Here is a 24,238-nt window from a genome sequence, read left to right as displayed (position 1 = left end):
AGAGCAGGCTGGGGGAAAATGGAAGGACAGAGATGGGTCATTTGGAGTCAGGGCGTGGGCGACACAGTTTGAGGGTGGGTGAGAGAAGGCAGGCAGTTGAGTTCATTGAACAGTGGACTGGAAGAAGTTACAGGATTGGGCAAACCTCCCAGGGGTAATGAGAGTGGACAAGAGAGCAGCACAAGAATGGGGGCTGGAAAATGAAGTAGTAGGAGCAGAGAATGAAAGGTAGAGCAGAGAATGAAAGGTACAGCAGTGCCATATCTGTACATAAATAGGTGCGGAGGCCTAAGACTTTTTAGGAGCCTGCCAGCAGCACTGGCAAATGCTTAAGTTGCCCAATTTCATGGCTGCCTATTCTTAATCTCGCTTCTGCAGGCCCTTTGTCATCCCAGCTTTCTGTCTTTGTCACTGATTTCTTATTTCCCCTTTGTCCCTCTTTACCCTTTTTCTGCCTTTCTCTCTTTTGCTCTGGGGAAAAGTCTGATGATGAAAAATGTATTTATTTTGCTGCAGTTGAATAGACCTAAATGAACGTCTGAGCGCTCTGCATATGAACAGCTACAACGCATAAGCTTATTAGGCTTGTTAATTTACATTTTTTCCAGGTGATTGGTTTCAGGTTACAATTAAGCATGGGTACGCAGTAGTTAATTCAAGTTCTGAGGTGAAACGTAGGCTAAAGCTGAATGGCGAAAATAAGCCCTAGTTTAAAAAAACAGTTAAAAAATGAGCGAGGGAGTCTGCCACCTGCAACAACAACCGTGTAAATTAAGCACTGGGAAAGTGGCTTCAGGAAAGGGCTTGATGGCGATCCCCCTGTGCAAATGAGGGTGACATGGTCTTCCAGTGAAAATTAAATGGCAATCGACAAGAGGCCTGGAGACATCGAAACGGGTTTGACACTTAAATAGAAACATGACCACAAACCTTAAAATACACCTAATACAGCAATTCTCTCCTCAGACGTCTCACCATTATGACTCTGTTATGGTTCTGCAGGCAGCTGGTCTTGGTAATTCTAATTCTAATCCTACATACTTTGAACCAAGATAACATCCAGCCACACTTACGATGCAGATGGCAACCTGGCCCAATGTTTTCGTATGTCCTAGATTCAGAAGCCATCCAAGCCAGAGCCAGGGCAAGCAGCGCGGCATAAACCGAGGCCATGTTGTGATCTGTAAAATAAAACGGATGGCTCTCATTACTAAGTTTCTTGGTGTGTTGGAAATTTGTGACAAGGTCAAAATACATGTATATTATACAGGTACAGTTATCTTGCGGTCATATTTTGTTCTGTGCGTAAACAGTAATTGTGGATACATTTCAACAAAGCTGCCATCTGCCCTTACCTGATCAGAGGGTCTTAAATGGATTGCTTGTATTAAATCTGGCTTGATGGTGCAGCTGTCTGTAAGACCTATTTTTATCTATTCTTTAAAATAGTCATAGAGGAGACTTTAGCTCCTCCAAGAGGAGTATTCCCTCTCACCTCATGCTTTGGCTGTTTGGTGTATCATTCCACCTCCTACAGAGAGTCTAGGAAGTATTTTACAACTCAAAAGTGACCCAGACACTCACACATTACATTCTTCATGTCATAGATGAATTGTATTTGCACCTAAGGGGGAAAGAGGAACCTTTAACCAAGAGGGTGCATCCCCTAGTATAAAACTACATCAAAAGTGACTCTCAATGAGAAATTTGACTAATTAGACAAGGGTAGTCGAGGTGCAGTGTAACAGTGTATGGAGAAGTCCTCTCTCTCTCTAAATGGTGACATGCTTCATCATAGGGTACCTCCACGCTGCGGACAATGGCCCTAAACATGGGCTACAGCCCTCCAAAGCAGGGGAGCACTTCTTGATTTTTCCTGCGAAAATCTACCTATGGTGAAAGGTTGTGGTGTAGTGAGGTAATGTGATGTGACTCTGGGCAATAGCTCGCTTAATCTTCCTGACGGCCCCCAGCGCCGGGATGCCTACAGGTAGCTGTGCGCTTTACAAATACTGGATTTACAGGTAGGAGAGCTGTTCATGCTACCTTCAATACAGGGAAAAACCGACTGTTAGCAATACCTCACATGGGACAAAAACCTTTATTTGTATCCAAATGTGCTATGGTTAAAAGTAAAAGGGGGATGTTTCAAGCCCATTTATTGGTTACTATGTTTCAGACCTTGGACTGTCCTCCTTAGAGATGCTTGGGCTTTCTTCAGGACCTTAAACTGTTTAAATCCCATCATATGTTGCCTTTATAATATTATGTAGCGCATCAATAAAAAATTAATACCCGGGCCTAGATCGTGATGCTTGCTGGGCACTTTAGTTGCCAGTCCATTTTTCAATCTTTGGTGGAGAAAAATGGGACAGTAGTCTTCATTATTACCTCACATGCCTTTTAAAAATGTGTACATTGTCCTCCAGTGTTGAAGTGTCCCTGTACGCCCATGGGGGGGGGGGGGGAAGGGGGGGATACTCCCTTTGGAACTGCCACACCACTGAGAAAACCATTTATATTTACGTATTGTCCCATATCACGTTCCATGCTATTTGCATTGCAGATCCCATTATAGGCCTTTGCTTGTGAGCCCTACTAAAGGCAACTGTGACGGGTAAACAAATGTTTTTTATATTATCCAACTGTTCATTTTGAATGCATACATACACGTTTGTGTTAGGTAATTCTCACCACACCTATTCACCATAGGTAGATTACCACAGGAAACACCAAGAAGTGCTCCCCTGTTTTGCAGGGTTGTAGCCCTGGTGGCAATTGTCCACAGCGTGAGCAGGTACCCTAAAATGAAGCTCTCAGAGCACTGTAAAATAAAAAATAAAATGATAATAAGAGAAGTTATCATCATTTTATTTTTAGTATCCGCCAGTTTAGGGCGCGCAGGGGCTTGGCTCCCATGAAGTCCAGGAGGAGTGGTTGCTGCACTCTAAAGTGGGCATGCCAGTTTGGCTGGCCGTCTTGGCCCAGCAAAACCATCATGCGCACTTTGCTTGTTCTCCACCCAAGCTGCATTACAGCCTGGGTGGAGAACATGCCCAGGCTCCCATTCCCGATCTGAGTGCCAAACCATGGCACTCAGACCAATCACAACGCTGCACTGCAGCGATGTGATTGGCTTGGGGGAGTGTGGGTGTGCTTCCTGTTCCGGCGGTGCGGAGGGACGAGGAGGAGAGATGGCTGCCCAGGTAAGTGAATTTTTCTTTTTGCGTGAAAGTTGAGCTTGAACTGGGCATGCACATGTTGTTGGGTCAGGCTACTCTCTATAAGCAACAGTCTTCACTACTGTAGGAAGACGTAATTTCAAATACAGTTGCAGACAAGCTGATGTACAATGACAACGAGGGAGGTAAAGCAACTAAAATGCCTAATTTAGCCAGCATAAGCCGGAAACATAGCCTGTATTATGATTATGATGCATGACAAGCATCCACTATTTCAACCGAACCAGCATATCACGTGGTAAGTACAGTGGAAGGAGATATGGAGAAAGAATACTTACCTTACCTATACTTACCATGACAATATAGTGGTAGGCAATGAAGTGGATGCAATATTTTTGTACGAAATGATTGATCTTCATATAGTGTCATATTTACTTTAATAAAGATAAAACTAAGGACCTGATTTTGACTTTGGCAGACGGCCCATCGTCTATCCGGGTGGCGGAGGACATTATATCTGCCATGCTGGCATGACTCCACCTTCCATATTTAAAGATCATTGCCAGCCGAGCAGAGATCTATGTGCCTTCAGAAGAACCACTGTGATTGCCCTTCCACTGGAGGCACTGCAAGCTCAGTGCGCAGTCACAGTCTACGAGGCCGCGGTGCACCACACTTGATTGTTTTTCTAAAACAAACTTCCAATGCAGGAGTTTGTTTTTAAAAAACAAAAAACGAATGATTGCTACCCGCTGGGAGTTTTGCTCCAGGGTAGTGGGAGCATTTCTTTCAGGCAGAAAAAAAACATCCGATCATCCACCCTAAATAGGGTGGGCAGTCTGATGTCCTTACTCCGACAGCCCAGACGCTGACGAGCCATTGAATTAAGTTTTCAGACAGCAGAGCCAGCAGGGGTACCACTGTCGGAAAGATGAAGGGTGGACGGACCACTGGATTGGTGGACAGTACTCCTCCAAGTTTGTTACCAAGTACCCTGTTGGCCAAACTCTCAATCAGGACTTTAATTAATATGCCTGCCGCCACTCAACTTTCGTAGACGGTACATATTAGTCTGTTGTATTTTTATGAACTCCTTGCTAGCCTGATTTAACTGCATCCAAATGTCCAACATTCTTGTGGATATTTGCATACGAAGTGCTGTTTCTACAACCACATTAACTGTTTGAGGAAGACATCACTTGCAGATAACAAAATGAGGGCTGATGGGCTCAGTCTACTCATAGCTCTGCAGTGCTGCAACCTGCGCCGCTCTGCAAATCTCAGCAACTATCGTTCAGGGTAAATCATTCGCAACAATTAGCATGTCTGTGGCTCAAGGTCTGGTGCCCTACAGCAAACTTTGCGCTCCGAGTAAGACCTTGCAGCGACTCGAGTAGAGTACCTTGGGGACTTTGGCTAAGCTGAGCACTGTCTGATCTAGAACGTCAGGGGCGGAACAAGCAGTCAGTCCCTCCCCTTAGCAGTCATCTGAGGTGTTTATAACCTTTTTTCTGAAACGTCATTGTGACTGTATCTAGATCTGAAATAAAGATAGCGGAAGAAAGTGAATAAGTTGTAGAGTAATCACTCTGGAGAAATTCCAACACATTTGCTAAGGTTTTTGGGATCCTGTACAGATGCCGAACTTGAAGGCCATATAAGGCTCATGGCAGATGCCTTAACTTGGTGCGAGAATCCTAGTCACAATAAGCTTCCTGAGGTCTACACCCTCACCATATATTACTTGCATTCCATCTCAGACTGGGACCTGGAATTGGATATTGTGATGAAAGCGGTGTATCATATGGTGTGACTATGTGACCTAATTGTGTAATAAATTCACGTTACTGACTTGGGTCCAGTCAGGCTCATTTGTTAAACCTTAGATCAACTCTTGGTGGTTGTGGCTTTGAGCAGTCAGGCTTAAAAAAAGGAACAAGTGTGAACCTTTTAGAAGTACCAAAACAAGGAAAAAAGAAAGTCACACAACACGAAAGAAATCTGGCAGCAATTTATAAAAATAGAGCTTATTTGTATGAATGTTTAGACACCAAAACAAACAAAATTGATAGGAGGGTTTCAGAAATATAGATTTTAAGGTAAATCATAAATCACTGCTTTGTATGTGAAATTGCAATAAGAATTGGCAAGCGGAAAGTTTGGAAATTTTGTAAAACGTATATAAAAAGTTGCAATCAACTACTCTGGCACTCTTTGGGTGAACAACTCTGGTGGGGAGGAGGTCAATCTGGTGGGGAGGAGGTCAAGAGGGCCAGTAAGGAGTTGTAGGACAGCTGCCTTGTCACCAAAGCGGTCTCAAGTCCAATTCCAGGCTCTATGGGCGAACCACCATAAACTTCAATTGAGTGGTCCTGATGCGAGGGATACGGAATGCTGTAAGGTACTGAGGATGCTGTGCGGTCGATGGGTGGTACCTGGGACTGCTTCTAGGTCCATGGTCCAGGTGGAGTGACTTTGGCTACAGCGGTCAATGTCCCTAAAAGCCTTTTTTGGTCCAGCAGAAGTCCAGTTGCCACTGGACTCCTGGTCTCCAGTCACAGGGTAACCAAACTGCACTCCAACTACTCTCCCAGGCCCAACCTTTAAGCAGCTGGACTTGGTCGTCTGGGCTGCATGTCTACAGTCAGAGATGATCAATCAATTGTGGCTACTGATTGGCCAGAACAGACTTCCTCAGCTTTCCTGGCCCTGGTGTTGTGACAGGAAATCAGCCAAATGACTATTGGAGTTCACTTCTTCTGTCTGGGGCTCAGGAGCGACTTTTCCCATGAGCCAGGCACCGGAGGCACAGTCCCTTCTTTGCTTGCCCAAGGACTGGCAGGTGCAGTCCAGTGGTTGGTGCAGCCTCTCGAGCCATGTCCAGGAACAGGAGGGCATTCCTTTTTTGGTCCACTCTCCAGTCCAGATGTGATCTAAGGTCTGGGTGCCAGGTGTGGCTTATTTATGGCCAGAAAGAGACCTAGGTATGTGGCAGTAACTAACCAATGGGCTATGAGGACCTTTCCTGCCTGATGACGACTTCCTACAAAGTATGGCATCTAGATATCCCACAGTACACTATTCTGTCCATTTCCAACAAGGCAGAACTCCTCTCTCTCATTACTAGAGGTGTGGCTACCTTAGGGCTACACACCCACGTAAAAACCTGTTTGGCAACTGGTCTCCCTGCTCTGGACCCTATGCCAACCATCTACCTGAACAAAAGAACACCCCCTTTTGTGTGTGTCTTCCATTTGCCCTTCAAACATAGCTTCCCCTTTGAAGTTCACCTTTTGGTCTTCCACCATTGGTAGATTCTTTCCAGAGAGGTGATACCTCTTCCAAAGGCAGGCCTCTTTTGTTCTCACTCCTGGGAGTCTTTCACACCTTCCCCAGGAGGGCAGAAGGATTTCTTGTGGCCAGCATCTGGGAATGGCCACTGGAAGACTTTGGAAATAGAGTGTTAATTTTCAAAAATTGATTTATTCTTAAATGTTAGATTAATTTCAACTTGGGCATTAAGTCGGGTTTAATGTAACGATTATTTTGATACCTTGAAGTACCAACTTTATTAGTCCCGGTCATGAGTTGGCACAGCTGAGTTGACAGCGTATAACCCTGTACTCGCCAATGGGGCTTCTAGGCTTTCCATGCTAAAAAGGCAAATTTGGATTTTTTACTGTTAGGTCATATCAAAATATAAGTCATACTTTTTAAAATACAGCACCCTGCCTTAGGATTCAATGGGCCAGATGTCCAAACATTTCAATTTGCGAGACTCTCATTACGATTTTATTGCGACTCGCAATTAGAGACTCGCAAAATGAGATGGACTAAGTTGTCTCAGACACATTAGTGATTCCCAAATGGGTCGCAAGCGACCTGCATCATTAATATTCATAAGGCAGGTCGCAATCTGCGTCCTATTGGGAATGGGCAGTAACACTTCTTGATGAGCGATTGACATCGCTTCTGTATGTCAGGAGGTAGAGAGATAGTAGTAGTATGATCTAACCCGTCAATTTAATAGTGTTCTCTTCACATCCATGGAAATCAGAACAAAGGATTTTTTAGCCTTTCAGTTGGACTGGCAAGGTTCTATCTTCTAGTTCTAATATTGGGAACAACTTATACACATTTCTAAAATGCAAATTTAGCCCAAAGCAATAAGTCTACAAACTGCCCCCATTCTTCTCTCTCAGAGGTCTTTTCTGGCTGCACTCTACTGTCGCAAAGGCCACGCAGCACCTTGCAGCGATCCCACCCGAAATATTTGATATTTGGCTGGTTGTGTTTCTAGTGTGTGTCAGTAGAATGTGCAAGAGGCTATTCTGAAAGAAGATCATGTATTCTGAAATAGCTCGACAGACAGTGAAGCAGAGTGTATAGGACGTGGCCCCAGCATCCTCACTTGGCAGCTAGATGGACAAAGGAATTCTGGCCTATCTGCAGAAAATTTGCCCAGGTTTCAAAATCTATGAACAGCTAGCTGCCATCTACCAGAAGAAAGAGAACACGACCTTGGTGGCGATGCAGTCTAGAGGGTTAGTTTGTTCAGTATTGTCAGTGAGTGAATTAACATGTGAGGAAAAAGTGATCTGGAAAATACTTGGAGCTGTTGGCAAAAACTCTTGTTCAGAATGAGCGCTGAACTGAGCTTTCCTTTGTAGAACACAAATCTAGCTTGTGACTTTACATGCTAGACTCTACAGTAGGCACATTAAGTGCTAGATGTACGAAATTGTGTGTTTGTGATCTTCTAATAGCGAATTTAGTGATTCGCTATGAGGAAATCTCAAACTGCAATGTACAACATTGTGTTTGACACTGTTAGTGGTTCGCAGAAGATTGCAAATGGACCTGCCACATCAATATTCATGAGGCAGGTCACAATTTGCGACCCATTGTGAATGGCTACAATCACAGGTATTGCTGGCCTGTGGGGGTCAGCAGACCACCATGCCTGTGATTGATTTTTAAATAAAGCAATATACATTTTTTTTGTAATGTAGTCCGTTTTCCTTAAGGAAAAATAAGATGCATTTCATTTCAAAAATAAAAATGAAAAGCTACCTTTTAATTTTTTTTAAAGTAGGAAGCGATCCGCTGGCCCACCGCCTGCTCTTACATTTTTTTGGCACCCACATGCACAAACAGGACAGCATTCCCGGTCACAAAGCGTTCATACAAACCAGTGCTATTCGGTATTAGGAAGGGATGCCGAACACACGCCCCTTCCTAATACCGAATCGCAAAATGCGATTCGGTAACTAGTTTCTGATCCACTTTTTGCCTTCTGTACATGGCAAAATGCATGTTACCGGTCGCAAATGGCCCTATGGTCGGTTGCGATCGGTAAAATGCTTCGTACATCTAGCCCTTTGCTCCTTCTGCAAACCATGAAAAACGCTCCATTTCGTGCCCCTCCATTTTTCCCAGGATGGCTCATTCATCATGGGTGGGTAAGTGGGCATTCTCAATTGTAGCGCCTTGTGGCACAGCATTCTCCTCATGAGTTCAGGACATCACAAATTTAAAATATTAACTGCTCCTAGAAAACACCTCTACTATGGGGTGAGGAATTTACAGAGTGCAGTAAATTACTCCTATTCCGAGTTTGTGCTGGGAAAGTAGTGAACTATGTGCATAATCAGTGTTTACCGCACAATTTAGGCTAGATGGATGAAGATTAGGAATAGCAATTTTCTAATTGCGATTTCCTGCAAATCCCAATCAGGAAATCTCTATTCCTAATGTATGAAACTCTTGAGTTTTATTAGCGAATCCTAATGGGTCGCAAATCGACCTACCTCACGCATATTAATGAGGTAGGTAGCAATTTGCGACCAATGAGGATTTGCTGCCAACACAGGGATGGTGGCCTGCTTGAGTCAGCAGACTACCATGTCTGTGATTGCTTTTAAAGAAAGCAATTGGGGTCCCAAAAAGATCCCTCCCCATTCGCGAATTAGTTACCACCACTTTTAAAACGTTGGTGAAGTATTACGGTATTGCGACCGGAATTTGGTCGCAAAACAGTAATACTTGCTATACTGATTCAATAATTGGAAGGGACGCCCACAACATGCCCCTTCCAAATACTGAATCACAAATGCAAATTGCGATTTGGTAACAAGTTACCGAATCGCATTTTGCACATCAGAAAAGGCATTTTTCTGCTTATCTCTTAATCGAGGTCTTTGCGTGTTTTGGTTCAGTGGCAATCCTCGCTTTGCCTGGTATTCTTTCTCGAATATTGGTAAGTTTATGCCTTGTTTGAATCTAATTGTGCTTCATCCGTAGTGCATATTGTTCCCTCTTCCATTTAGGGCATGATTTCTCCCACAATAAATTACCGGAAACGGACCAGTACCCAGGAGAGACCCAAGAACTTGTAAGACACCCTAAGATAGTTCAGGTTTTTAAGCCAACAATAGTCAGAAAACTGGATTTTTCGCGAGGGCAAATTATACAGGTTAAGTTTGGAGAAAGTGAGAAGTTTTATCACCCTGGCTCAATTTTGCAAATATAAATTTGAAAACTTTTAGACTAAACCACATTCCATCGGTTTGATCCAGAAAAGAACCCTTATCTGATAAGCATACAGAGTCATTCAGCTGGCAACATTTTTAAATATAACCTTTTCCTACCTTGGGTCTGGGTACTCTTGAAAATAAAAGGTTTTTTAGGTCTCGCCTGAGCTAGCGCATGTGCTGCACAGGCGAGACATTTAGTAAGTGGGCTTTAAAAAGTCTGACCACACGCTTTTGCTGGCCTCAAGCTTGCGGTTACACGTGCGAGCACGTGCACAGCCGCCATCTGGCTTTCCTCGCAGCACCCTTACAGCGGGCCTCGCTCCGCCCCTCCCCCACCACAGAGCGTGTGTCCGGAATCGCGATCACTTTTGCTTTCAGGGCTGCACGGCCGCGTTACCTTTACGGCCGCGCGGCCAATGCTTGTTTAAATCTCTCACTTTTCTCTTCAAAATGTGCCATGTATGGTAGAGGCATGGTGGCACTCTACGCAACCCTTCTGAATAACAAGCACAGTTCAAATCATTAACACAAATAACAGTACTGAAGTTCCGCACTTCCACTATAGTAAAACAACTTTCTTCATTCAGCCGAAAAGCTACTTCCGGTTAGTGCAAACTGTGGTAGTGGGTCACGGGGCTCCATTACAAGAACGCGCGAGCATACTGCAGGCGAGATATAGGCCTCTTAAAATTACACTCAGAGTCACTCTAGTGTGAATAAACCAGTAGGAGGCGCTTGTAATAGGGCAACTACGGGTCAGGTGCTTATATCATTAGCGTCGTCCAGCCTTTAAAGCTGCTTATAACAATTCGCTCATACGAGTGTTAAGTAACTGACGTAAAGAGTCATGAACAGCGACCATGTTAGAATCAGGCAAAAGTTTTTTTTATGCTTTCACTACAAGAGAAACCACTCCCCTGTGAAGATTTACAGTAGATGTCTTACAGGTCGGTTCTGCACAAGCGCGGTCTCCGTGTAGCCTGTTCAGCTGTCTCACTTGGGCGGGCAATGCCTGAGTAGAGCCAAAGAGGAGGGGTGGTGGGAAGGTGACAGGTCACGGAGTTGCGCGCTGCAGGCAACATGCAACGTTGGGGACCTGCGCGCGACTAGGCAAATGTATCCGAGCCCCGGCGGTGCACAGCACAAGCTCCTCGGCCGCTACACTTGGGAGGAGGAGCTGCTCTCGTACCCGGAGTGGATTAGCAGGAGTTACGTGGAGCTGATGAGCCTCAACGAGCACTCGCTGCAGGCGCTGTCCTGGCATAAACTGTACCTGAGCCGCGCCAAGCTCAAGGCGTCTAGCCGCACCTCGGCACTGCTCTCCGGCTTAGCCATGGTGAGTGAGGGCGGTAGTGGGAAATACTGAGGAGGTCACTCTTTTCAGTGTTACGGGAGAGCTGTAATATCTATGCTACAGTGAGTATTCACAGTGGATATGGGGATCGTAGAATGGTAAAATGCACCAGAATAGTAGCATTTCGGTACCGAGTCTGTCTTGAGGATAAGACCTCATCAGGCGAATATGTTCCCCCTAACAGTCTGGTTAGCTGTATCGGTGCGGGGGTCATAACAGTAACACCTTATTGCGAATTCACTTTCAGACACTGAGTTCTTGCAACATTTAGGGTTCTGAACACCCCACAAGTTTTAAGTGCTGAGTTCTACACCTGTGACAGAAGCAATTAATGACTACGCTTCTTCTCTCCCGGGTCTTCCTCCATATCCTCACTGTAAAACCCTTTGCACTCTTAATGGGCCTAATTCTGCCAAGATGTTGTGGTGCTTTTCTGAAATGGAAGTACAGCTGGAGTCTGGTATTTTGTCTCACCAAAGAGTAGGCTATAGTTAAGGTGGCACCATCAAAATATGGCTCGAATGAGATTTACTCCCTTAAATGGGTCTAGGAGTCAGAGAGAAAACAGTTCTCTGTACCCAGCCTTTATTTCTAAAAACTGCAATTGCAGGAATTCTGGAAGGTTGCTTTGATTATTGACGTCGGCTATGTGGATTTGAAATGTATTGTGACATCGTTCACTGGATAGGTCTTTTAATCTGCCCCCTTAAACCTCCTCTTTCTTCTGTCCGTGCCCTTGTTTGAATCTGTATCCTGCACCCAATTCTAGCGCACTGCTTAAATAACAAGCATTGGCATAGCCAATAGGTCTCGCCTTTGGGACCTTATAAGTGTTTAGTCATGCAACAGTTGATGTTGTTGCACCAAGGATATTGTGCTGCATAACTAAATACTTATAAGGTCCCAAAAGCGAGACCTATTGGCTATGCCAATGCTTGTTTTAATTTGTTCCCTAATATTGTCAGTTTTTCAATTCATAAAAAAATGTAGGGGCCCAAAGATTCTCTTAAGAGCCCGCCACTGGCACTATCGAATGCCAGAGTTGCCTAATACAGAGGTTGCCTAGTGGTTAATTGACCTCTTGTTTCTTTCTTCTACCACTCTACATATTCCGTCTCTATCCCACTCACAAGTTCTTTTTCATCCCTGCTTTCTTCCTTGATCATTGATTTTCCTATCTTTTGCTCCTCCTTCTTTCTTCCATGTTTACCTTTCTCTCTCTTTACCTGTATCTAATGTCCTGATTTATTTTTCGGTGGTCACCTCCCATTACGGGGGGAGCATTACTTGGTTTTTACTGTCACTCACCAACAGAAAGTAAAAAAATGGCTACATGTCCGCCCCTCCCGATTTGGCAGGCAGATATGTAGTCATTTCTCTGATGGCCTTACTCCGTCGGGTCGTCTGAGAGGCTTGGCTATGGCGGTAACAGGGTAGTCACCGCTATATCCAAACCGGACAGGCGGACCGTCATGTTGGCGGTGTGTATACTTCGTTGCCATTACTACGGAATATATATACCACCAACATATAAATGAGGCCCTAAGTCTGATGTGGAAAATGTAATCCTATTACCAGGGCTTTAAGTGGGCCGGGTGTCATCGGTACTGACAACCGGCAGATTTTTTAAAGGAGCCCGCGATTCGGGTCTCTATCGGGCTCTGTTTTTTTTCCGGAATGCAGTGGCAGCAGGCACATCGATGTGTGCTGCTCACTTCTCACTAGTGGAGAAGTTACGGCATGACATCATGCCAGGTTAGCGTTGGAGGGGAAGGGAAATCCTTTAAAGAGAGTCATTTTCTCTCTGGATTTCCCTTCCCTTTTTGAAACTCAGGAGCAGCAACATTGTTGTGGTGTCACCAGGGCTTTAAGTGGAAACTTTTTCAATATTATATACAAGCCATACTTACTGCTTATTTATCTTATGCAACTAACAACCATTCGCATAGCCAAAGGTCCTGACTTGTTTTAGGTATGATGTTACTTGTTGTATCATATAGGTGGATGCAATGACAGAAACAGCAAAATACAAGTTGGACGGCACACTGTGCTAAGCAAAGATAGCCTTTGTGTTTGAAGCCACGCCCTTAATTACATTGGCCACGCCCCTGTGAGAGACCCCCCAGGTTTTTCATCCCACTTAAAGCCCTGCCTATTACCCAAAAAAGAGTTCCGGCACCACCTGCAAACGGTAGCACAAATTAAACACTGGGCACATTACACACTAATTATGCTTTGGTATGGGCCCTGAGGTTTCAATATATGAGACAGTAAGTTTAGTACAGTAACTTTTGTAACAATACAGACTTCAATAACCTGACTTCCTGTCCCGCTGCTCAGAGCTTGACAACTACCTAGAATTCAAGAGAGAGCTAAAACCAGGCTTTTTTTACTTTCCTAATTCTATGACACATACTACTCCATAAACGTAGGTATTCTCACACTTTTCGGCAATGCCTTATGGTTATGTGCACCATGTTTAAAGGACATCTCTGACCCTCACACACCTCAACCTACGCCTCCCATGTGGTCCTAACAGCAATTAACACTCTGTCAACCCTGCACACTGAAGCTGGTTCACAACCTCGTTGGAGTTGGAATGCCCTGTGCATTATATATATATATATATATACACACACACACATATAAATGATTTACACCTGGGTCCTCTGCCAGCGATAAAGCGCACTTCTGCATGATGGTGCGTACTTCATGCGGCAGGACCACACCGCTTAAATATCTCCTACCTCTGTCACTGCTGTGACGCTTAAATATCTCCAACCTCTGTCACTGCTGTAACGCTTCAATATCTCCAACCTCTGTCACTGCTGTGACGCTTAAATATCTCCAACCTCTGTCACTGCTGTGACGCTTGAATATCTCCAACCTCTGTCACTGCTGTAGCGCTTAAATATCTCCAACCTCTGTCACTGCTGTAACGCTTAAATATCTCCAACCTCTGTCACTGCTGTGACGCTTAAATATCTCCAACCTCTGTCACTGCTGTGACGCTTAAATATCTCCAACCTCTGTCAATGCTGTGACGCTTAAATATCTCCAACCTCTGTCACTGCTTTGACGCTTAAATATCTCCAACCTCTGTCACTGCTGTGACGCTTAAATATCTCCAACCTCTGTCACTGCTGTGACGCTTAAATATCTCCAATCTCCAACCTCTGTCACTGCTGTGACGCTTAAATATTTCCAACCTCTGTCACTGCTGTGACGCTTAAATATCTCCAACCTCTGTCACTGCTGTAACGCTTAAATATCTCCAACCTCTGTCACTGCTGTGACGCTTAAATATCTCCAACCTCTGTCACTGCTGTGACGCTTAAATATCTCCAACCGCTGTCACTGCTGTGACGCTTAAATATCTCCAATCTCCAACCTCTGTCACTGCTGTGACGCTTAAATATCTCCAACCTCTGTCACTGCTGTAACGCTTAAATATCTCCAACCTATGTCACTGCTGTGACAACAAATGAGTCGCATCCCGATTGCAATGGCCGGTGTTTTATTGTTTGCCACGCATTCAACAGTGTTGACCCACAACCAGCAGTGATGCCCCAACGCGTTTCGATCCTCCTTGGACCTTGATCGCCGGTATATGCAATTCCTACTTCTCTTTTAGTAACCGGGAGTGCGATTAATTTCTTGACACAGCAGTGAAAAAAAATATATATATATACTCGTAAAAAAACAATGAAATTCCCCCATTATAGTTAGTTCAGATAACTATAACTCGTGCGCCCGCAATCCACTGTTGATGACGTCACATATTACATCACTCATGACATGGTCAGTGGCATCACTCATGACATCACTGATAACATCATCCTTGTGATAGAGTGGCGGTCGCGTGAGTTATAGTTATCTGACTATAACGGGGGCATTTCATTGGTTTTTTACGAGTGAAATGTCCAGTTAACTATAACATGTGTGAAACCTATGGTTTTTTAAGTGAATTTGCAAGGTTTTTTAAATACTAATTCCTAACTATAACGTGTGTGAAACCTATGGTTTTTTAAGTGAATATATATATATATATATACACATATATATACACACACAAAAACAATACCCTTTCAGATTTAAAGCGCTGCATAAAATATGCAAAAAAGACGCAGAGAACTCTGGGTAGTTCCGAAGTATAGGTAGAGAAATAAATACAATACATTACACTTGAGATTGGGTCTGGCCCTTGGGACCAGATACATGACACAGGTCCCCTCTGTGTCATGAAGAATCGTCATTAAGTTTCAATCTGCTTCCAATCTCCTGAACTCCGGAAACAAAAACACAGCGCCCTGTCAATACCTATTTCATTGTACCTACGATTATAGAGGACTCTGCAGAGAGCTCTCTGACACAACAGAACAACTACCCATGGAGCCAAAGAACAGCAGGAGGCTGGACACAGGGGTATTTAGCGCCAATCAGCGTGCCTGGGTAGGATAGTTTCAGTGCTAGTACAGAATGGGCACTGGGCACCCACTGTGCTTCCTTTTGTAGGATACGAACTTGGCATTTGATTTTACACGTTGTAGTACACAGTGGGCACATTAACCTTCTAAGCTAATCTATGATCCTTCTCTGAGACAATAAATGAGACACGGGTCACTACAGCAAGTGCAGTGACCACATGATGTATTATACCTTGAGACTTGATGGATGTACAAGGGCCTTGACCGCCCACACCAGCTTCAAAACTATCTCCAAATTCGTTTTGTTAGTGACCAATAAAATTCGTCAGAACCAATTTAATGCCTCTTTTTCTAGTCAATTTCTTCAGGGCAGTTTTGGGGGAAACAATGCATATGTAAGTGCAGATCATATATTTACTATCAAGGGCTTCTGCATTTCACGAAAACTGCTCCTGTCTGTTTCCCTCCTTACTTGTACCCACCCTAGCACAATACTTGAGGATCCCAGAAGGCATATTTTTAGTTTCCAACTCTGGACAGACATCAGGATTTATTTTGTACCAGTACACCCAAAGGAGTAGCATGGCGCTCCGATACTGACCAAATGTCAAGGAGCCGTCCTACCATGAGAGACGCTTGGAGAATCCAAGTCGTAGGAGTTTCCCAAATCTCATGTCAGAAGAAGTAGAACGTTTAGCTAAAGAAATCATTAACTCGAATTACAAACAGAGACAAAGAAGGGGAGGTTCGCAAACGCATTTATGCCTCAGGAAGAAGGCATCCAGAAGTGCTTTTCTACACACTCCTACATGCCTTTGCTAATTGGCCTCTATATGGTCAACTCTCTATTAGTAAAAGTGCAGAGAGGGCAAAGTGCAAATGTATATTGTGCAAATTCATAAAGGCCCGGAAGAGTATGCAATAGAGATGGACTAGCCGCCGAAGTCTAGAGCCTGGCTTGAACAAGATGGCCACATCTAGCTCGGCCAGAGCTCTTCTGATACTATCAAGCCAAAAGTGAGCCGAATTAGGAGCCATTAACTTCTGCCTCCTACGCATCCCTTCTCCTGCACTTGGAAACCATTCACCAAGCTGCCGCCATGGTGCAGCAGAGAAAGGGCTAGCCAGCATTGTTGGCGCTTTCCATATCCACAATCAACATGCAAAAAGCCTGTGGCGCTGCTCAGCCCCTAGTCTGCCACACTCTGGAGGGGTCGGCTTGAAAAATGATGTGATAATACAGGAGAGGGATGCAGGGGGTAGTGCCAGCCTTTAGTATGGGTGAGCTGGGCCAATGCTCAGGGCATGAATGTTCAGAGGAGGCAGAAGCCACGCAGGGAGCTGCAGCAGTCTTACTCTGAAATAGCCCCAACGAGTTAGCCCACACTGTGTTTAACCATTCTTTGTTTCTTGTACACACTGCATGCGCCCCATCAAAATCCTCTCGCTCTCCCATCTCCTCACCCTCTACCCCTCTAATTTACAACTTGGCACTTGCAGGAAGGAGCTGAGCTGTGGGTCATACAAGTGAGACTGGCAGGGAAGTGGGCAAGTTTGGGTAATCAGCAGAGGTCTGACCCTGAAAACCATAGCCCAACCCCCCAACGCCACACAGCTCACCCCGTAGTCACCATTACTTAGCAGCAGCAGCAAGGAAGACATGGGCAGACAGGACAGGGGAGAGCTGAGCAGTGACGGGCTCAGCCGGGAGCAGCCGAACCTCTCGAACACTCAATTCTAATTATTGTTTTCTAAACGTGAAACATCTTACATCTTTCTGGTCGCATAATATGCAGACAAATAGGAAAATGCTGTGCTGCTCAAAGGGCGGCCGCTTGCGCTCTTGACCTTTACACCGGCCCTCCTGGTGAGCTGCTGTTTAGTTCCTAAGCACTAATATTCAGAATAAAATGTTAAATCAACAGGCAGCCTTTATTATCCTGCAAATAAATGCTTGCCGTTTATTTAACTTTTGTTAGACCTCCTTACACAATCACTGGCCCACCCAGACCCCCACCAGCCACCCTCCTGGCATCAGTGCGGCCCTCGGTCACACCACAGGCTGTACTTGGTGGCCTCTGGGCAAATGTTTGCGAGTACCCATGGTCTACTACATGGTGGCACTGGATGTCTATTTTGAGAAGAGCAAAACAATAGTGTTTAATAATTTAATATACATTAAAAGTGACAATCAGACTATGCCACGCCATTCTTATAGCTTTGAACGGCCTTGAATAGACAGAATTGCCACTCGCAGGAGGCGGTAAGTGCTTGTGTTGGCGCTGTAATTGGCAGCACGGTCAGGGGCAACAAGGGGAGGCTGCAGTGGCCTCCTAAGAGGAGCCCCGGCACTTAAAGATTTACAAATTAAGCACTGTCCAAAATGCCTTTGTGAATAGGCCCCACATTTAATAAAAGCCATTCAACCAGGAGTTGACAGTCTTCACCAGTTACAACCATGGACGGGCTACTCTGTAAGCATGATTCCATGTACAGAGAGTTCCAGAGGCGCAACTAGAGCCAAATTTCGGGGGGGGGCTGAGCAAAAATTTCGGGGGGGGGCTGAACTTTAAGCAATAGGCAGAGTGGAGCTGCAGGGGCTCTTAGAAGGGGTGAAACAACAGCGAGGCCTCATTAACATTCAAATGGTCTTTTAAAGACCTGTAAAGTGCTGGGGTGCGGCTGCTTTTTTGCCCGGGAAGGTGTCTCATCCCAGGCTGCCACACACGAGGGGGGGGGGGGGGCTGAAGCCCTTTGACTCCAATGGGTGTTGCGCGCCTGGAGAGTTCCGGGGAGCTTTTTCCACGATATTTCCTACTTTACGGCTGACGGATGTCCTCATTCCGTGCACTCCGCTCGTCTCCTTGTCCATTTCGGGCGGTCGTGCTCGTTTCTTTTAACTTCTGATTATGTTCTGCTGACTGCTATAAGTGTTCGCAGCTGAAGCCAAGATTACACATTTAGGGGCAGATTTATGAGCCCCTTGCGCCACTTTTGCGTCATTTTTCCCATGTTAAAAATGACGCAAAAGTGGCGCAGGGGGCTCATAAATCTGCCCCTCAATGTCTAGAGAAGCCCTTATCTTACGCTGGCTGAGGCTCGGCGACACCCAGTGCTTCTGAAACAGGTGGGGAAAAGGTCTTGCCCTTCAATCTCACATGTTGGGCTAGTTCATGACGTGTACACACCAGCGTGGGGGCATTTCTGTTTTGTTCCCAGCCAGTCATATCCGATTTAGGAAAGTGAACAGTAATAATGTCTAGTTATTAATGTTCTGGTTTACACCGGCTATAGCCCGTTTTTAAGAGCTACGCGGTTTCGAAGATATGTCAACTGTTGGACAGTGATGGAAATAAAGGGATGTGCCCAGGATAACAGTGTGCGCTCGAGATGGAGCCGAGATTTGATCTCTGGATAGAAACCGACCGAGATGTAATCTTTGCTGCATCTGAAAGCAACGTCCATCCCAACTTAGCCACCCACCAGTTCGTATTTCATGTTCTTTAACAATCCTGAAGGGTTCACGCATCCGAACTTTCTCATGTAGTGCGTCTCATAGAGACCATGTCGCGTGGAAACCCCTTGGCACAGAAGGGTTAGGAAAAAAGTAATAAACCGAGCTACTATGTATTCATGGCTTTTTATTTTAACACAACCCAGCATTAAAAGTCACACACCACAGCTCTGCAGCATTGCGCACGTCGCAGCACAGAGTTTCAGCAGCCAGTGCTTACCGATGAGGGCTTACCGTGTACTCCGGTGGGTGGCAGCAGCAGGCGCGCAGGTGGGTTTTTAGGCCGGTTGCTAGGTAGGCGCGTGGTGGCTCCGCAGCTTAGCATCCCCTGGAAGGGCTCGTGCTCCGCAGGTGCTATTTGTAGCCCGGGGGATGAATGGGAATGAAGGGGGGCTGGGGTGCAGGGCTGCCGAAACACACCCTTCCTCGGCTGGCTGCCAGGCCCCGCCCCTGAGGGTATGTCAGTCAGAGGCTGGTGTCCAAAAGCGGGTCCTCGCAGACACCCCTGCTGCTGCCTCAGCACACCTGAGGACGTCTTCTTCGCCGGGCACTGTCCGAAGCTGGAATGCACGCGCCAGAGACTAGAAGCGCAGCAGATTTAAAGGGGCAGCAGCCTCAAACTGGGGATATTTAGCATGGAGGGAAAGTATTTGTTTTCACCCAAGTCTTGTCTTTTTGATTCCAGTCTGCACTTATATGTCAACCCTGTAAATTCCACCTTAAGCCAGTATGGAGAAGTGTACCCGCGCTACGCCATACCTCGATTGCACCTATGCTGGCACAATTTGGCAGAGATAAATCTCTTTGACTTCATGATTCGCACTGACGTCGCTGTCCTTGCATGATTCTGAAACATGCAGATTTATGAGCCCCTTGCGCCACTTTTGCGTCACTTTTAACATGGGAAAAGTGACGCAAAAGTGGCGCAAGGGCCTCATAAATCTGCCCCGTGTAGTATTTATCATTGCGTAAACAAGACTACGAGTCCCAGAACGCAACTAAAACAATCACTGGCAAAGCCAATAGGTCTCACCTATGTGCAAGCTATTATATTGGCAGTGTCTTTTAGCCATGAAATACAGAGCGTGGCTGCTATGCAGCATGGCTGAAAGTTAGGATTAAAAGGGCTATGACGAGGCCAGGACTTTTTTTTTAAGGGAGTACCGTGGCAAGCAACTCAGAGGATGTGTTCTTCTGGCTGCCGACTTTGGAAGTGGAGAACCAGGTTGAAGTCTCGGCATCAGCTCAGCATGGTGTGATTGTGAGCAAGCCGCTTAATCTCCCCGTACCTTAAAAAAAGTGAATCTGACTTTGTTCAATGTAACAAGTGCTCCTGCAGAGCACTGCAATGCCCTTATGGCGACTTCACGTTATATAAAACTAAACACAGCATTAGAAGGATGCGGCAGGCAACACAGTTCGGGAGTGGGCGGGGCAAGCAACACAACGTGGGAGGGGTGCTGAGGGACAGCAAAAAAACAACACAACATGGGAGGGCTGGGCCAACACGGACAGCGGGAGAAGGACGGAAGGTGGCAAGCAACATAAGTTTTCAGTTTATAATTAAAACCAATGCGATACAATAACACATAATAAAATTCTTTAAAATCTGCAGCATAAATAATACATCTGTGTAAGTTAAATCAAATGTCCTGTTTTGCTAAGTTGATCATGGGTCAATTTTTGGTAGTTTTTTTTCTACTACTTTTAAAAATTTCACAAATCTACAGCTCAGCTGAGGGTCCTGTGCTGAGAAGCAGGTTAGCACTGCATTCCTTCGTGTGCGTACCCCCTGTAAAATGAAATGGCGTTTCAGCAGGAGCTTCCTTTCTTCGTGCAGTTCCTCACACGAGCAAAGCAGGTGCAACATGTCTTCTGCCCCTTTGCCGCATAACCTGCATAATGTACCTGCTTTCGATCTCAGCCAGTGAGGAAGATGTAGAATGCATGGTAACAAGCCCAATCTATATCTTAAAAAGCACAGTTTGATTTTTTTGTGTAACCTAGGGCAAGGTAAGGCTGGGAGGCTTGTGTCAGGTATGTATTTAATACCATCCAAGCATGAGATCTTTTTGATAGGATGGCTTTATCCTGAACCCATGACTGTAGCTTGATCGATTTTTTCACCAATTTGTTGAGTGTTTTATGATCTACAGGGGACGCCCAGAGCTCTGCCAGCCCGGTGTTCATTATGCTTTTTTCCAGGTATTTTGCAGCTGGTGAGTTTTGGGTCTGCTCTAGCTCTTTCCATAGATATTCGTTCAGCGTCCCTTCGGTCGTTTTTCTTACTTTATCCCAAGAGCAGATATATGCCCCCTGTCGTGCCAATAACTGTGACCGAATTCCAAACTCCAGTCTGATCTGTGCTGGGGAGGAGCGCCTTGGGAGGCTCAAGATGATTCTGTATGCCGACACGATTGTGCCGTCAAGTATAACGGCATCCCTGCCTCGGTGGGCCTCACTCCCATATGTTAGTGTTGGTAACAGTTTGGCACGTATAACATGTAGTAAGGGGGTCAGAGAAGGGCCGGAGAGGTTGTTATTTAATGTTTTTAAGGCAATTGCCAGAACGGTGCCTTTGCCTCTTATACTAGCCCTTTGTTCTCTAAATTGGCCACCACTGTCAATCTTCACGCCTAGATATTTATACGACGAGGTGTCTTTGATTCGGGTGTTTTTCCAGAACCACGAGAAAACTTTCTTCTTTTTGTTGTTGCTGATTGTCATTGTTTGCGTTTTCTCGAGGTTCACTGTTAAATCATTTAACTCAGAATATCTCTGGGTCGTATTCAGAAGATTTTGAAGCCCAACTCTTGTGTGGCTTATTAACACCAGGTCGTCTGCATATAAGAGGCATGGTAAATTGAGGCCTCCTAATTTTGGTGAGTGTGAATTGCAGTTGTTTAGTAGGGGCACCAAGTCCCCCAGGAACAGGTTGAACAGTGTGGGGGCCAGCACGCAGCCCTGCTTGAGGCCATTATTAGTTTGTATCCGCCTTAACAACAATGAGCCGTCCCCCACCTTGATCTGAATCCAAGTGTCTGTATGTAAGTTAATTAACAGCTCCAGCAAACCTTTTGGGATACCCCAATCATTGAGTTTTGTCCATAGTAGGTTGCGATTAATGTTATCGAATGCTGCTTTGTAGTCAATATAGCAGAGGTGCAGAGGCAATTTTTTTTATCTCTGCCTTGTCAATAAGCATACCCATCGTCAGTATGTTTGTTGTAGTCCCCACTGATTTAACAAAGCCTGTTTGATTGACAGGTATGAGAGATTTCCTTGTAGCCCATTCCTTTAGTTCTTCCAAAATTAGACCTGCGAAATACTTCGCATCGTTATCGATTAGAGCAACTAACCGATAATTTTGAGGAAGGCCCCTATCCCCTGCTTTATATATAGGGGCAATAATGGAGCCCTTCCAAGTATCTGGCAAGATGTTTGTGTATCTGATCTCCCGAAAGAGAGGTTCAAGTGCCGCTGCCCAGTAATCCGTGTCTTGTTTGAAGAGGACGGGCGGGATCCCATTTGGACCCGGCGCGCCTTCCCTTCTTCCTTTCTTTATTTGCCGCTTTATTATGGGTACCAAGGAAATATAATCTGCGTCCCCCGCCATGTCCTGGTCAATTGGGCACCATTGTAACCTATTGCCGTCGTCCTGGCCTCGCGCGGGAAAAGGATTGCTCATGTTCTGATTGGCCAACAGGTCTCGGTTAAAATGATTTTCGAGATATGCTGCCCATATTGCCTCTGAGATGTTTGATGTTATCTCCGTTTTTGCAGGGTGCGTTAATGAATTTATTGTTTTCCAAAACCTTGCACCATCATTCTTTTTTATGTCCTCATGAAGGGTTGCCCAGAGTTGTTCCTCTAAGGTTCTATTTGCTTCCCACTTAAGTTTTTTTAATGAGGCTTTTAGTTCAGAGAGTTGATACAGCATCCTTTTGTTGTTGTGATCCTGCTGTACTATTCTCCTTAACTTGGAGATTAAATATTTTGTTTCTTTAATTTTCACTCTGTGTGATTGAGGGAGGGTGCCCAGCTTGTTTGTCCTTGTGCGCAGTTTAGATTTTGTTGCATATTGCCCCAAGGTGGTAGTGAAATGCACCCATTTCACTACTTCATTGGGGCCCATGCGCTCCATATGATGTTGTTTTGCCAGACCAGTCAAAAGTTCACCCATTGCGATCGAATACTTGATCTTTTTAACATTTTCGGTATAAATGGACTCTTTAGGGGCTGTCGAACGCTCGTAAGTTGGCTTAGCAAGGTCCATAATGATTTCCTGAGGGCAGTGATCGCTATCTGCTTGGATCCCAATCTGATAGGATATTACGAATTGAAAAAGTGGAAGTGACATGAAGGTATAATCTAGCGTGCTGTTCGCTTTTTTTGAGTGAAAAGTTGAAGCTGGCGGGTTGTCCCCTGCAAACCTGCCATTTAGTGCCCTTATGTTAAAGTTTTCTAGTGTCTCAAGTACCTTCTTTCCCAATTTTGATTGAATGGCTGTTCGTGGCTTACTTTGTTTGGGTAATGCCCAGAATGTATTTTGTGCCATGGTACCTTCCTCTTGTGTTGTTCCCATAAGATTGAGGTTGAAATCCCCAGTGAGAACTAAATTCCCTGTTTTTTCCTCTGTGATACACTCTTCAATATATGCATATAACTCCTCCGCTGCTTTTTTCTTTCCTTTGGGGTGAATATAAGCATTAACCAAGATGCATTTATTAGTTGTTTTGCCTTGTCCTGTTGTCAAAGTCAGGTTAACTGCGAGTGCAGCTGTCGTCGAGTGCCCGGTTTCTTTGGCCAATGGAAATGCTGGTTGTAGCTACATATATTACCAAACCTTCTCTTAAATGACCATACTTAGCTACGCTCATTGCGCTGGAGAAGAAACGTAAGTATCCTTGCAGGTGCGGGGGCTCGGCAAGCCAGGTTTCTTGTAGCGCTATTAGATCAAAAGATCGAATGTAAGCTATAAAGTCTGGGTCAAGCATTTTGGATGCTTGGCCATTTATGTTCCAAGAACATAAACGTAAATGGTCCTGCAAGTTCTCCGTTATTGGCCACTGCACTTGTCAATTGCTATTTGTTATGGTTCTCACAAACCGTCTTTGTTCCTGCCACCCGTTAGGAGCTTGTCTTCCCTGTCGTGCTCCGAGAGTGAGTTCGCTCGACCCGTTGCTGCCAGTAAGGCTTGGCCCGACAGCGCCCCTGAGAACCGA

General features: G+C 45.2%; 1 protein-coding gene across 2 annotated transcripts in view; it reads right to left on the bottom strand.

The window, feature by feature from the left end:
- The window catches only part of GPHA2 (glycoprotein hormone subunit alpha 2), a 30,735-nt gene extending 11,369 nt beyond the window's left edge, over positions 1-19,366 (bottom strand). Inside the window, exons 1-2 of one of the 2 annotated variants that reach the window (XM_085627998.1) lie at positions 19,248-19,366; positions 1,074-1,181 (exon numbers count right to left, since the gene is read on the bottom strand). In XM_085627998.1, the coding sequence (XP_085484124.1) occupies positions 1,074-1,181; positions 19,248-19,338 (199 nt within the window). In that variant the 5' untranslated portion in view covers positions 19,339-19,366. Of the gene's footprint in view, positions 1-1,073; positions 1,182-19,233 lie in introns of both variants that reach the window. The other variant, XM_085627999.1, reaches the window with a different exon arrangement.
- Positions 19,367-24,238: the final 4,872 nt, after the last annotated feature.

The sequence above is a fragment of the Triturus cristatus genome, chromosome 9 (assembly GCF_964204655.1).
Source record: "Triturus cristatus chromosome 9, aTriCri1.1, whole genome shotgun sequence".
Classification (NCBI taxonomy): Eukaryota; Metazoa; Chordata; class Amphibia; order Caudata; family Salamandridae; genus Triturus; species Triturus cristatus.
Note: the sequence above shows the minus strand (reverse complement) of the source record. Positions and strands in the feature narration are given on the sequence as shown.